The sequence below is a fragment of the Molossus molossus genome, unplaced genomic scaffold (assembly GCF_014108415.1).
Source record: "Molossus molossus isolate mMolMol1 unplaced genomic scaffold, mMolMol1.p scaffold_m16_p_3, whole genome shotgun sequence".
Taxonomy (NCBI): Eukaryota; Metazoa; Chordata; class Mammalia; order Chiroptera; family Molossidae; genus Molossus; species Molossus molossus.
Window position 1 is genome coordinate 124,101,279 of NW_023425366.1, and position 14,396 is coordinate 124,115,674.

Genomic DNA, 14,396 nt, shown 5'->3' on the forward strand with positions numbered 1-14,396 from the left:
GAACCGAACCCGAGTCTCTGTGGACTGCAGGCCAACACTCTAACCGCTGAGCCAAACTGGCCTGGGCTGTGTGCTTGTCCCTTTAAACTGGCAGCACCGCAAGGACAAATCTTACTTGTGTTTTATCGGTTTATCCCAAACTCTTGGCTAAGCAATGAGTTTTTAATAAACGTGAATTAATATTCTGTTACCCCTCCCCATCATCAGATGGACTGCTGAAACTACCAGGCACTCCTCCTCCCCCAAACACAAGCTGGCCCAGAGTACAGATATTGGGGATCATGCCCCTGGTCCGCTGGAGCATAGCCCCAGCCAAGGCCCTACCAAGCTGGGAAACAGGGTTTAAGTTTCCGCCTCTGGCAGCTTGGCCTTCGTAGGGCTGTCGACCTGTCCCTAGTCTTAAGTCTCCCCGTGGCCTCTTTTGTCTCTGCCTGTTTCACTTTATTCCTCTACCTCTAGACCTGTTTCTCTCCAAGCTCTGCCCCAATGACTTCATACCTATCTTATCTGTTTCTACATCTGTCTCTGGAGGCTCGGTTTTTTTCGCCTGCCGCTGTCTCTCGGTCTCTCTCAGCCTTTGCGTCTTCTCCGACTCGGTGCTCTTAGGTTACACTTTGTGTCTCTGGCTCCGGGGTCTCGGTTCCATCTGCCCGCCTCACCCAGAGGCGTCCCTAGAGGCATCCGCCACCAACCTCAGCTCCGGCCTCGGCCTCTGCTGCCACCGCCCCCAGCCCAGCCCCCACCCCCGCCCCCACCCGGCCCTCGGCTTCTCGGTTCGGCGGGGCTTTGTTTCTCGAGGCTCGGCCGGGCCGGGCTTTGTTTCCTGCGTCTCGGAGCCCCGCCCCCGCCCCGTCTGAGGTCTCCGCCGCCCTTTGTCTGCCTGGGTCTTCCCCCCACCCCTTTCCCGGGTCCGTATTTAGATCTCTTTGTCTCTCTGGGCCGGGTGGTTAGCACTGTCAGCCGACCCCGCCGGTCCGCGCGGGTGGGTGGCCCGACCCAGCGACAATTAGGAAGAGTCTTCGCCCTCAGCACCCGGCTCCAGCCCAGGAGGCACACGGTTAATACCACCGAGTTCGGGCCACCGTCCTCGGCTTAGAGCAGCCCTCTCCGCGACAGGCGGCCGCCCGCCGGCCACTGAGCTCAGGCCGACCGGGCAGCCCCCACAGGCGTGCAGCTCCTCCAGGTCCTAGAGCGGCTCGGTGCTGCCCAGCTCTTCCGCTTCCCGTCCCCGCCCACGGCGGCCGCCCCCGGGACGCCTGGGGCCGAGCCCCCGCCCCGCCGGGCACGGAACCCGCATCCCAGAGCCGTCGGTGGCTCAGGTCCCCGAGCCCCAGCAGGGAGCTCTGGAGGGTACCGGTGTGGCGGAGCCGGAGGCGGCCGGGAGGTGAAGAGCGGCTGCGTGCCGGAAGGAGCAGCAGGTGCAGGGGCGGCCGGCGGCGGGGGTGGGGAGGGGGGACCGGGAGCCGCGCCCTGCACCTCGGACCCAGATGCTGCCCGGTGCCCGTGCCAGCCGGCAGAGGGCAACGGCAGGGCGCGGGCCGCACATGGCTGTGTGACCGTGGGATTGTATGTTTGTCCCCTTGCTCAGGGCGGCGTGCCTGCGATGGAGCGCGCGGTGGAGCCCTGGGGTCCAGATCTCCATGGCCCGGAGGAAAGGGAGCAGCTGAGAGGCGCCCGAACAGGTGAGGGCCGCGGTCAAGCGCCGCCATGTATAGGTAATACCGGGTTGAGGACTGCGATACCTGGCTCTGCCTGACCATGACCCCAAAAAATCGGTAATGATCTGTGTTTCCAGGGAGAGAGGGGAAGGGAAGCAAAAACCAAGGAGGGAGTCAGTGTTTCCCTTCACCTACTGTGCGCCACGCCAGGAGGGAAATCATCTCAAGGACTCTCCCCTCCCTAACAGTCATCACAGCCCTCACTGCCTCTGCCCTACTTCGGGCCTCATTCCACTTCATCAGGCAGTGTCAACAGCCTCCCCTCGGGCCCTCTTTCCAGTGATGCACTCTGCAACCACATTGATCTAAGTCTAGATCTAATCCGGTCTCCCGTCTCTAAAACCTTGTCTAGCTCCCTTCTGCCTACTAATTAAGTGTTCAGTTCAGCCCCCAGTTTTCTCCATGGTTTACTTTTTTCTTGCTTTTAAAGCTGTTCCTATCTCCTTATTTTCTCTCTCGTGACAGCACAGTTATTCTGAGCTCAAAAATATAATTATTTTTGCTTTGCCTTATCTTGCCTACTAACCCTAAGCATCTTGAGGGATAGGTGTGTGTCTGGGGCCTTTCAGATAAACACAGATGACTGAAGTAATAAATTACATAATGGACTAATATAAAAAGATATAATTGCAATAGCAAATACTAGTTTTTTCGAAGAGAGAAAATGTAATGTAGTGGTTAACACAGGCTTGGGGATCAGACACACCTGAGTTAGAAACCTGGCTTTGCTACTTTCTAACCTTTATAACCTTGAGCAAGTGACTTAAATTCTCTGAGTCTCCAAATGGGGATAGTAATAGTATTACATCATAAGATCATTTGCAGGCGTTCAGTAATGCTTAGTTCAGTGATTGGCACATATTAACGTCATGGTAAAAGGAAATTACTATTATTATTATCATTGTGTGTGTGTGTGCGCGCGTGTGTGCATGCGCGTGTGAACGTGCAAATGTCCTGATTGGGAATCGAACCGGCCACCTCTGGGTGTATGGGACAGTGCTCAACCAATTAAGCCACCCCTGCCAGGGCAGGAAATTATTATAAATGAGAGGCACAGGCAACAGAAAGTTTTTTTAGAAATTTAGAGGAGAGAGAGATCCCTGTGACCAGGCTGTCAAGGAAGCCTTTCTAGGGCTGAGCCAAAGAGCAGGTCTACAACTCCCTTTTCTTTCCCCAGGTCTAGGTGGTGAGAATGTGGAGATGTCTCAAATGGATGATTTTGAACATACCCCACAGGAGGATGACTTGGAGTTCAAAGAAGAGGAAGATTTGGCTGCAGGTCATGAAGTAGGAGATGCCTCTCTCAAACCTGAAGGCATCCAGACCTGGGATGACTTGTGGGTCCAGAGAGAGGGACCAGGAAAACCTCAGGCTCGAGACAGAGGCCCCCGGCTCCTGGGAGAACCACGCTGGGGCCAGGCTAGTGATCGCGCTGCTGTATGTGGCGAGTGTGGCAAGAGCTTTCGGCAGATGTCGGATCTGGTGAAACACCAGCGGACACACACAGGGGAGAAACCCTACAAGTGCGGGGTCTGTGGCAAGGGCTTTGGGGATAGCTCTGCCCGTATCAAACACCAGCGAACTCATAGTGGTGAAAAGCCCTACAGAGCCAGACTGCCAGCCCAGGGCCCTCCAAAGATTCCTAGGTCCAGGATCCCTGCTGGTGAGCGCCCCACTATCTGTGGTGAATGTGGCAAGAGCTTCCGGCAGAGTTCTGACTTGGTGAAACACCAGCGGACACACACGGGTGAGAAACCCTACAAGTGTGGCATCTGTGGCAAGGGCTTTGGTGACAGTTCTGCTCGCATAAAGCACCAGCGAACACACCGTGGGGAGCAACCACCCCGGCCCATGGTGCCCCGGAGGCAGCCATCTCGAGCAGCCACAGCAGCTGCACAGGGACCCAAGGCCCAGGACAAGCCATATATCTGCACCGATTGCGGCAAAAGATTCGTGCTCAGCTGCAGCCTTCTGAGCCACCAGCGCAGTCACCTGGGGCCCAAACCTTTTGGCTGTGATGTGTGTGGAAAGGAATTTGCCCGGGGATCAGACCTCGTGAAGCACCTGCGGGTGCACACTGGAGAGAAGCCCTACCTCTGCCCTGAGTGTGGCAAGGGCTTTGCTGACAGCTCTGCCAGGGTCAAGCACCTCCGCACCCACAGTGGCGAGAGGCCTCACGCCTGCCCAGAATGTGACTGCACTTTCAGCCTCAGCTCCACCCTTCTCCGCCACCGCCTGACTCACATGGAGCCTCAGGACTTCAGCTTCCCAGGCTACCCCCTGGCTCCCCTGATCCCTAGCCCACCCCCCAGCTCAAGCCCACCCCCACCTCCTCTTGGTACCAGCCCCCCACTAACACCTCGAAGCCCTTCACACTCAGGTGATGGGCCATTTGGCCTGCCTGGCTTGGAGCCAGAGCCTGGGGGCCCACAGGCTGGGGAGCCACCCCCACCACTAGCCGGTGACAAGCCCCACAAGTGCCCTGAGTGTGGCAAGGGCTTCCGCCGAAGTTCGGACCTGGTGAAACACCATCGTGTGCACACGGGGGAGAAACCCTACCTCTGCCCTGAATGTGGCAAGGGTTTTGCTGACAGCTCAGCCCGAGTCAAGCACCTCCGTACCCACCGTGGTGAACAGGCTCAGCCACCAGCACCATCCACTCTCCTGAGGCCACATAACCCCCCAGGCCCAGCACCCATGGCCCCTCGGCCCCGAGTCCGGGCCCAGCCCTCTGGACTCAGCCAGCCCCATGTGTGTGGCTTCTGTGGGAAGGAGTTCCCCCGGAGCTCAGATCTGGTCAAACACAGGCGCACGCACACTGGGGAGAAGCCATACAAATGTGCAGAGTGTGGAAAGGGTTTTGGTGATAGCTCTGCTCGTATCAAGCACCAGCGTGGGCACCTGGTCCTGAGGCCCTTTGGGACAGGGGATGGTCTGGCAAGGCCCCTCAAAGAGGAACCACCAACAGGACTGGAATGATTGGGTACAGGGAGGGTGGAGGATCAGGAGACCAAAGGGATGGTATTTTGCCTAAGCAGAGAAGAAAGGGCCTGGGTGTTGGTGGGAGGGAAAAGGAAAGAAGGTGGGAGGGGAAGAAACTAGAGAATGGAGTGAATAGATAGAGAATGGAGACAATGATCTTGAAGCTCAGGAAACTGCGCCAGCTGGGCTCAGTCAGGACCTAGCCAGTGTGGTCTATATCCTCAGCTTCTAGAACACTGCCTAGTAGGCACTCAATAAATGCTTGTTGAATTAATGGTCTTAGCCTGAAGCCCCTTAAAAGAACCTTAAATTCCTGCTGCCTCTTAATTCCTCTCAATCTACCCTGAGAGACCAGCACCCTGAACCATAGTTTGTTCAAACCCTATGAGCTGCAACAAAGAGACTTGGAGTTTAGGGGGATAGAACTAGGCGGGGGCATCTTGCTGATCCTTCTAATGGGAGTACTGTACGGCAAGCAGTAGCCAGCGTCAGGCCATTGGACATGGTCTTAGCCAGGAAGAGCACTTGGACAGAGCCCAGACCTACCTGCCCTGGAGGACCCCAACCCACCCTGACAACTGGACACGCAGAATAGACCAGAGACAGCAGGAGAATTCTGCATGCCAAGCCCAGGTCCTGGTGGCCGTCAACAGAGATAAAGTGGCTGAAGTGAGGAAATGCCAGGGAAGCTCCAAGGCCAGACAGCCACATCTCCATGTGTTTCCTTGCCAATAAACTTCTTGTCTGAGGCTTGGACTCCTGTGTGTGTGTGTGTGTGGCGAGGGGTGAAAAAGGTGTCCAAGGGTCACCACAGCTGAAACCCTCAAGCCACATGTAAACTTGTGAGGGTCCCTTGCCCTCTACACCTGTCAAAGTGGGCACCTGGTTAAACAACCACCAGTTCAGTCAATGTGCCTAGACCTGAGGTTTCTTTGTTTGTTTGTTTTGTTTTTTATCCTCACCCGAGGACATTTTTTGTTGTTGTTGTTCTGATAGAGTGGGAGGGAGAGAGAGAGAAACATCTACGTGAAAGGTACATGTCGAGTGGCTGCCACCTGCACGACCCAACCAGGGCCGGGGACAAACTGCAACCTACGTGCCCTTAGCGGGAACCGGGTCTCTGGACCGCAGGCCGACGCTCTAACCGCTGAGTCAAACCGGCCAGGGCCAGACCTGAGTTCTTGATGCCTACAGGTGCCATCCATGCCATGCTATACAGTGAGACCCTTAAAAGGAAAATAGCCCCGTGCCATGGGGTGGGGTGTTCAGAATGCTGTTGCTATGGTGATAAGTAGGGGAGAAGTGTGGGCTGCTCTGGTACAGGCACAGAGGCCCCAACATTGTTGCTCTGCCTTCTGAGAAACCCCGCCTCCTTGAGACCCTTTTTTATTTGTCAAGAATCTGGTCATTTGGCTGCACATTGCAAAGAGAAGACAAAAGGGACAGATACCTCTTTGTCACCTGGAAAAGGCAACCTTATTTCCCAGCAACCCAAGTGTCTTTAGGAGCAGGACTCCAATTGCTAGCTTTTTCTAAGGAGGGTGCCAACGGGGAGGAAGGACTGAGGAACTGATATGACTGGCGAGGGTCAGGAATGACTAGGGCAGCCCTGGCCAGGTAGCTCAGTTGGTTGTGTTACTGGAAAGAGGACCTAGCCCTTGGCAGGTATGCCTAGAGCCAGCCAGTAGTTGTGTGGGTTCTTCATGCAGGAAAAATTTCACAAGTCCAGGTGATTATGGGGTAACATTTATTAAAGCAGTGGACAGTAAAACAAGAAAGGGCTTGGCATAGAAGAAGCAACAGGAGAGCCTAGGCTGGGCTGCCTTAGCTCTCTGGGAATTAGCCTGGGATGAGCTGCTGCCGCCCCATTGCTTCCCTAGTGGCAAGTCTTGTGGGGCGTCCCTTAGAGTTTAGAAGATGCATGCCTGTGGGGGAAGAAGAGGAGGGGAGGGGATGGCACAGAGGGAGGGCAAGTTCTGGGTCCTTTTTCTTGAGTTTTTTATCTGTTTCTTGCAGACAGAAATCATAGGGGAGTTCTCAGGGGACGGTTTCAGCAGAATATTCATCAGTTTTCTGGGTGTGCTCCTTCGGGGTCCTGATCTCCACTGACTGGTCTGTGTCAGGGCAAAGGGTCATTATTCATTGCAGCTGGTCCTGGTATCATCCACCTGGTTTTGCTGTTTTTCTGGGCCTGGAACTGAAATACATCTGAGGCTTAAATGTTAACTTTAGGGAAGTGACATTCTGTATCTGGCTGTAAATTACCGTCAAGTTTGTTCAGCTATCTGTCTCAGTTTCCCTATTCCACTTTTCCTGGCTTACTGGCCTGTCTCAGTTATAGTGTTGTCCCCATACTCCAAGGTTGCAGGTTCCATCTACAGTCAGGGCACATACAAGGAACCAATGAATGCATAAATAATCTATCTTCCTCTCTTTTTCTCTCTCTCTCTCACTCAAAAAAAAAAAAAAAAAAAAAAAAAGCTAGGGCTCTGGCCAGTTTGGCTCAGCGGTTAGAGCATCGGTCCGCGGACCAGAGAGTCCGGGTTCGGTTCCTGCTAAGGGCACGTACCTCGGTTGCAGTTTGTCCCCAGCCCCGGTTGGGGTCGTGTGGATGGCAACCACTCGGTGTAGCTCTCTCACATCGATGTTTCTCTGTCTCGCTTCCTCCATTTCTCCCTTCTGCTCTGTCTGAAGATAAATGCAGAAATGTCCTCGGGTGAGGATAAAATAAAAAAAACTGCTTTGCGACTTCACTGATTAGGTGTCTCAGCTGATCTGCATGCAGAAATGGTATCTAAATAGAAGATCTCTCAAGATCTTCTGTTGGACAGGCTTGTCTAGAAACCAAATAAGTTAGTTTCAGTGCGGTTCTTCCCAGTCCTCCCACCTTCTGCCGCATTGTCATACACACTCAAAACCCTAGAGTTTTGCATTCAGATCTGGGATTCTTGGAGGCTTTGGCACACATCACCATAGGCCTAAATGGAGGCTTTTGGGGGTTTTTGGAATATCCTCCCTGCTGGTTTTCCTTGTCTTGTCTTCCCTCCTTACCAGATTGGCCTTCAAGCCTCCCTGCAGTGAACTTTGTAAAATTACATCAGGCTGTGGACCAAGAAGGGGCCATATACTAAACCTGACAAGCTCAGGGGGGGCCTGCATAGTGGCCTTACAAAGTCAGAGACCTAAAGTAGCCATATAGGATGGTCTGAAATTTAAACTTTCTAGCTAAAAGCAGTTCATGGCAGCTAGTCATGGTCTAGGCCAGTATTTTTCCCTAAAAAAGGTCAATCTTTACTTAACTGAACCTGTGTGTCATCTTTTTTGCATCTATGATAACATACCTAATAACATGCCTTTGGAATATCTAAGCCCTGGTCAGTTGCCCAGTGGTTAGAGCATCAGCCCACAGGCTGAAGGGTCAAGGGTTCGATTTCCAGTCAAGGGCATGTACCTGAGTTGCAGGTTTGATCCCTGACCCGGTCAGGGTTGTGTGGGAGGCAACCAGTCAATGCGTCTCTCACATTGATGTTTCTATCTCTCTCTCCCTCCCTCCGTTCCAACAGAAAAATATCCTCTGGTGAGGATTAACAAAAACAAACAAACAAACAAAAAAGAAATTTCCTTTTTTCCAGACCCCTCAAAGCACAGCCACCAAGCCAGAGCAGACACCACAAATCCCCTCATTGTTATCATGATTATGTTAATTTTGACTGTTAACTATCCTATTACTACCTATATAAGAGAAATATGTGCCTATTTCTTTTACCTTTTTATTTTTTAAAATGCTTTTATTGGTTTTTTAGAGCGAGAGGAAGGGAGAGAGAGAGAGAGAGAGATAGAAACATCGATATCAGCCCTGGCCGGTTTGGCTCAGCGGTTAGAGCGTCAGCCTGCAGTCCACAGAGACCCGGGTTCGGTTCCCGCTAAGGGCATGTACCTTGGCTGCAGTTTGTCCCTGGCCCTGGTTGGGTCGTGTGGGTGGCGGCCACTCGATGTGTCCCTTTCACATCGATGTTTCTCTCTCTTCCTCTCTCTCCTTCCCGCTCTATCTGAGTAAAAAATGGAAAAATGTCCTCGGGTGAGGATAAAAAAAAAAAAGAAAAGAAACATCGATATCAGAGAGAAACATCGATCAGCTGCCTCTTGCACGCCCCCACTGGGGATCCAGCCCACAACCCTGGTATGTGCCCTGACTGGGAATTCAACTAGCGACCTCGGTGCGTGGAAAAAAACGCTTAGCCAACTGAGCCACACCAGCTCAGCTCCTTTTACTTTTCATTTAATCCCCAAAATTTCCCCCTTTGCTTTCTCTAGCCTCCCTAATCTATCACCAGTGAATTTCATGTAACCCCCTAATGCCTCCTCCTTTGATTATAATGTATAAAATAAGTTGCAAAACTGCCATTCTCTGGAGCATTTTCTCATCCGTTGAAATTTTGCTTCTCAGCAATCCTCATCAGTTTGGCTCAAATAAACTAAAAAAATTATCTACAGGTTTGAATGTTTTTTGTTTTTTTTTTCTATCCTCACCGGAGGACACTTTTCCATTTTCTGTACAGATAGAGTGGGAGGGAGAGGAAGAGAGAGAGAGAGAAACATCGAGGTGAAAGGGACACATCGAGTGGCTGCCACCCGCACGACCAACCAGGGCCGGGGACAAACTGCAACCGAGGCACGCGCCCTTAGCGGGAACCGAACCCGGGTCTCTCCGGACCGCAGGCCGATGCTCTAACCGCTGAGCCAAACCGGCCAGGGCTGAATGTTTTTTTTTTTAATCCTCACCTGAGGATATTTTTTTTTTTTTTCATTTATCTTCAGAGAGAGTGGGGGAGAGAAAGAGAGGCATCAATGTGAGAGAGATACATCGATTGGTTGCCTCCAGCACAACCTACACCAGGGCTGTGACCACACCACAACAGAAGTACATGCCCTTGCCTGGAATCGAACCTGCGACTCTTTGGTCTGCGGGCCAACGCTCCAACTGCTGAGCCAAACTGGCCAGGGCATACAGGTTTGAATGTTTCTTTATTTTAAATTTTTTTCTTTATTGATTTTAGAGAGAGTGGAAGGGAGAGGGAGAGGGAGAGATAGAAACATTGCTGAGAGAGAACATCGACTGGCCACTGGGGATTTGGCCCACAACCTGGGTATGTGCCCTGTGCCCTGACCAAGAATTGAACCAACAACCTCTTGGTGCGTGGTTTGATGCTCAACCACTGAGCCACACCAGCCGAGCTCTGTTTTTTACGTTGACATTTATTTGGCGTAGTGCAACAGAATTCCAAAGAAGTCCACCCAGGACCACCTTGTAGACTCGGACCTGTGCTTGATACCAGCAGGGGCCCAAGGTGCCCCACTGACTGGTTCTTTGTTTTGCATTGTGTGAACTTGAGTGAGTTTCCCTTGGAATTCCCAACCTCCTGGTTTTAAGGTAGGAGGCCCTGATTTTATTTGAGCTGTTTTTTTTTTCCCCCTAATTTTTTATTGATTTGAGGGAGAGAGACATCAATGTGAGAGTGACACATTGATAGGCTGCCTCCCACAGACTCCCCAACTGGGGCCAGGGATGGAACCTGCAACCCAGGTATGTACCCTTGACCAGGAATTGAACCTGAGGCCCTTGGGTGTGTGGGCCTATGCTCTAACCACTTAGTACACCAGCTACTTGAGCTGTTTTTTAAATCCTCCAAGGAAAGACCTGGCTGGTGTGGCTCAGTGGGTTGGAGTGTCATCCCATACAGGAAAAGACTGGATTTGACCCAGGTCAGGGCGTCAGGGCACATACAGAAGACAAGCATCAGTGTTTCTCTCCCCCCCCCCCCTTCCACTTCCCCTCTTCCCCTCTCTCTAAAAAATCAGTAAGCATATCCTTGGGTGAGGATTTTTGTTTGTTTGTTTTTTGTATGGAACGCTTCATGAATTTGTGTGTCATCCTAGCACAGGGGCCATGCTAATCTCTGTATCGTTCCAATTTTAGTATATGTGCTGCCAGAGCAAGCACAGGTGAGGATTTTTATTTATTTTTTTTATTTATTTTTTTTATCCTCACCCGAGGACATTTTTCTATTTTTTGTTCAGGTAGAGTGGGAGGGGGAGAGAGGAAGAGAGAGAGAAACATCGATGTGAAAGGGACACATCGAGTGGCTGCCACCCGCACGACCAACCAGGGCCGGGGACAAACTGCAACCGAGGTACGTGCCCTTAGCGGGACCTGAACCCGGGTCTCTCTGAGCCTAACGCTGATGCTCTGACTGCTGAGCCAAACTGGCCAGGGCGTGGCTAATTTTTAAGAAAATATTTTAAAATTGATTTTAGAGAAATAGGAAGGGAGAGGGAGAGAGAAACATTAATTGGCTGCCTCCTGCATGTCCCCTACTGGGTATCAAGCCTGCAATCCTGACTAGGAATCAAACTGGTGACCTCTGGGTGCATGGGACAATGCTCAACCAACTGAGCCACACCAGCCAGGCCAGAATGGCTAATTTTTAACTTTGGCTTTTCAGTTGGAATTGCTTTCTATGAGTCTGAACAAATAACTTTTTAAATATTTTTTTTTTGTATTGATTTTTTAGAGACAGAGGAAGGGAGAGACTGAAACATGGATGTGAAAGAGCTACATCCATCTGCTGCCTCCTGCACAACCCTATTGGGGATCGAGCCCACAACCTGGGCATGTGCTCTGACTGGGAATTGAACTGAGACCTCTCAGATAATGGGACGATGTTCAATCCACTGAGCCACACTGGCTGGGCTGAAAAAGAACTTTTTACAGGGTACATGAGAGTCTGAACTCGTTCAGCTCTGAAGATAAGGGGCATTTCCTTTCTCCAACCCAAATCTCCAATTTTCTTAGGTGACTAAGCATCTTTGTGGAGGTGTCAGGGTGTTACCAGACAGGGGGCATGGTCCTGAGCTGGTCTGCCCAGGGCTGACCAGTAGCATGTGGGTTCTTGACTTGGGGCAGGAAAGATTCCACATGAGTCCAGGTGATTACGATTATATTTATCAAAGCTGGGGACAGCCCTGGCCGGTTTGCCTCAGCGGTTAGAGCGTCGGCCTGCAGTCCAGAGAGATCCGGGTTCGGGTCTAAGGTTCCCGCTAAGGGCGCGTACCTCAGTTGCAGTTTGTCCCCGGCCCCGGTTGGGTTGTGCGGGTGGCAGCCACTCGATGTGTCCCTTTCATGTCGATGTTTCTCTCTCTCTCTCTCCCTCCCACTCTATCTGAACAAAAAATGGAAAAATGTCCTCGGGTGAGGATAAAAAAAAAAAAAAAGCTGGGGACAGTGTCCTGGACGGTTAGAGCATTGACCCACGGGCCACAGAGTCATGGGTTCGATTCCAGTCAAGGGCACGTACTTTGGTTGAAGTTCAGTACCCGGCCCTGGTCAGGGTCATGCAGGAGGCAACCAATCGATGTGTCTCTTTCACATCAATGTTTCTCTCTCTCTCTCTCTCCTCCTCCCTCTCACTCTGTCTGAAATGAAAAAATATCCTCGGGTGAGGATTAAAAAAAAAAAGCTGGGACAGTGAAACAAGGAAGGGCTTGGCATAGAAGCAGCAGCAGGAGAGACCTAGGCGGGGCTGCTTTGGCTCTCTAGAACTGTCATAGGAAAGGAACGAGCCGAGGCGGGGCTGCTTTGGCTCTCTAGAACTGTCATAGGAAAGGAACGAGCCGAGGCGGGGCTGCTTTTGCTTACTGGGAAGTCAGAGAAAAGGGGACCTTGGGGACAGGTTCAGGATTAGCCTAAGATGAGCTGCTGCTGCCCATGGCTCCCCTGGTTGCAAGTCCCATGGGGACCCTTAGAGGTTAGGAGATGAGTGCCCGTGGGAGAAGAGGAGGAAGGGAAAGGTGCAGGTGTGCTCCCAGGCTGGAGGGAATGCACTGGGTCCTTTGTTTTGAAGGGTTTTATTCTTTTCTTGTAGGGGAGAATCTTAGGAAAAGTCTCAGAGGATGGTTTCAGCAGAATAGTCATCAATTTTCCAGGTGTGCCCTTTCAGGGTCATGGTCTCCATTAATTGTTCAGCACTAGAGCAGAGGGTCATTAGTCACTGCAGCTGGTCTGGTGTCATCCACCTGGTTTGGCTGCTTTTCTGGGCCTGGAGCTGAAATACAACTGAGGCCTAGATGTTATCTCTAGGGAGGTGACCTTCTGTATCTGGCTGTAAATTGCTTGGTCAGTTTGTTCAGCTATCTGTCTCAGCTTCCCCATTCCACTTGCCAAGAAATTTTTCTAGTGTCTTACTATGCTGGCTTAAGGGGGCATCCCCCATGACGTACAGGAGCCCCACAGGGAATTTCAACTCAACTGTAATTAATTAACTGGTTCGTCTGGAGATGCGCACTTAAAAGTTGGTTACCTAACCCTGGCCAGTTTGCTCCGTGGTTAGAGTGTCCACCTGTGGACCAAAGGGTCAAGGATTTGATTCCTAGTCAGAGGCACATACCTGGGTTGCAGGCCTGATCCCTGGCCCCAGATGGGATCCTGTGGGAGGCAACCAATTGATGTGTCTCTCTCACACTGATGTTTCTCTCTCTCTCTCTCTCTCTCTCTCTCTCTCTCCCTCTCCCTCTCTCTCTCTCTCTTTCTCTCCCCCCTTTCTCCCTTCCACTCTATCTAAAAAATCAATGAAAAAATATCCTTGGATGAGGATTAACAACAACAGCACTGATGTTTCAAAAAGTTGGTTACCTAGCACTCCATGTTCTCACCACTGTGTAAGACATCTGGGGAGAGAAACTGAGACACACAAGAGGTTTGAATGCAACTTGGGGGGTGACTGCCCCTTGGAGGCAACCCATACATAAGTGGCACACTTCAACTGATCACACAATGTCCCTAGAAATTTGTTCAGATTCTGCAAATATCCAAAGAAAACTAAAATTAACATGGAAAATCATGCCTCCAAGGCTGAAAACTCCCAGTCCCCATTCCCACTTAATACTCCTGCAGATATATAATAAATAGAAAGCCTTTACTTACAAGTACTTACAGTAATGGGGATATTTAATTTTTTAAAAATATTTTTTCTTTATTGATTTTAGAGAGGAAGGGAAAGAGAGAGAGAGAGAGAGAAACATTGATGAGCGAGAACATCGATCAGCTGCCTCCTGCATGCCCCGCACTGAGGATTTGGCCCACAACCTGGACATGTGCCCTGACTGGGAATCGAACTGGTGATCTCTTGGTGCATGGGTCAATGTTCAACCATTGAGCCACACCAGCTGAGTGGGAAGATTTAATTTTTTAAGATGGCCAAAATGGATTTATTTTGGTGCCTAAATTAATTTTTGCATGCAATATTAGAAAATGCCAGCGCTAAAATTAAACTGAATGAATGAGAAGCATATCTTGATTAGAAATTAGAAGATTTGCCCTGGCCAGTTTGCTCAGTGGTTAGAGCACTGGCCCGCGGACCAGAGAGGCCCGGGTTCGGTTCCCACTAAGGGCACATACCTTGGTTGCAGTTTGTCCCCGGCCCTGGTTGGGTCGTGTGGGTGGCAACCACTCGATGTGTCCCTTTCACATCGATGTTTCTCTCTCTCTCTCTTTCCCTCCCACTCTATCTGAACAAAATATCAAAAAATGTCCTCAGGTGAAGATAAAAAAAAAAAATTAGAAGATTCTAGGAGGAGCACAGATCAATTCTTTTTTATTTTTATTTATTGATTGATTTTATTATTATTATTATATTACTA

General features: G+C 50.9%; 1 protein-coding gene and 1 non-coding gene across 2 annotated transcripts; one reads left to right on the forward strand and one right to left on the reverse strand.

Moving 5' to 3' along the window:
• The first annotated feature begins 1,274 nt into the window (after positions 1-1,274).
• ZNF48 (zinc finger protein 48) lies at positions 1,275-5,444 on the forward strand. The gene is made up of 3 exons (XM_036279976.1): positions 1,275-1,418; positions 1,589-1,682; positions 2,896-5,444. The coding sequence occupies exons 2-3, from the start codon at positions 1,604-1,606 to the stop codon at positions 4,695-4,697; spliced, it is 1,881 nt and encodes a 626-aa protein (XP_036135869.1). The 5' UTR covers positions 1,275-1,418; positions 1,589-1,603; the 3' UTR covers positions 4,698-5,444.
• A 5,153-nt stretch (positions 5,445-10,597) lies between these two features.
• On the reverse strand, positions 10,598-10,701 carry LOC118642970. Its single transcript, XR_004961877.1, has one exon. It is a non-coding gene; the product is annotated as a U6 spliceosomal RNA (small nuclear RNA).
• Positions 10,702-14,396: the final 3,695 nt, after the last annotated feature.

Coding starts and splice junctions, on each gene's coding strand:
- ZNF48 (XM_036279976.1), top strand. CDS start 1,604: ATGGAGCGCGCGGTGGAGCCCTGGGGTCCAGATCTCCATGGCCCGGAG. Junction 1,683..2,895: donor GCTGAGAGGCGCCCGAACAG/GTGAGGGCCGCG, acceptor TTCTTTCCCCAG/GTCTAGGTGGTGAGAATGTG.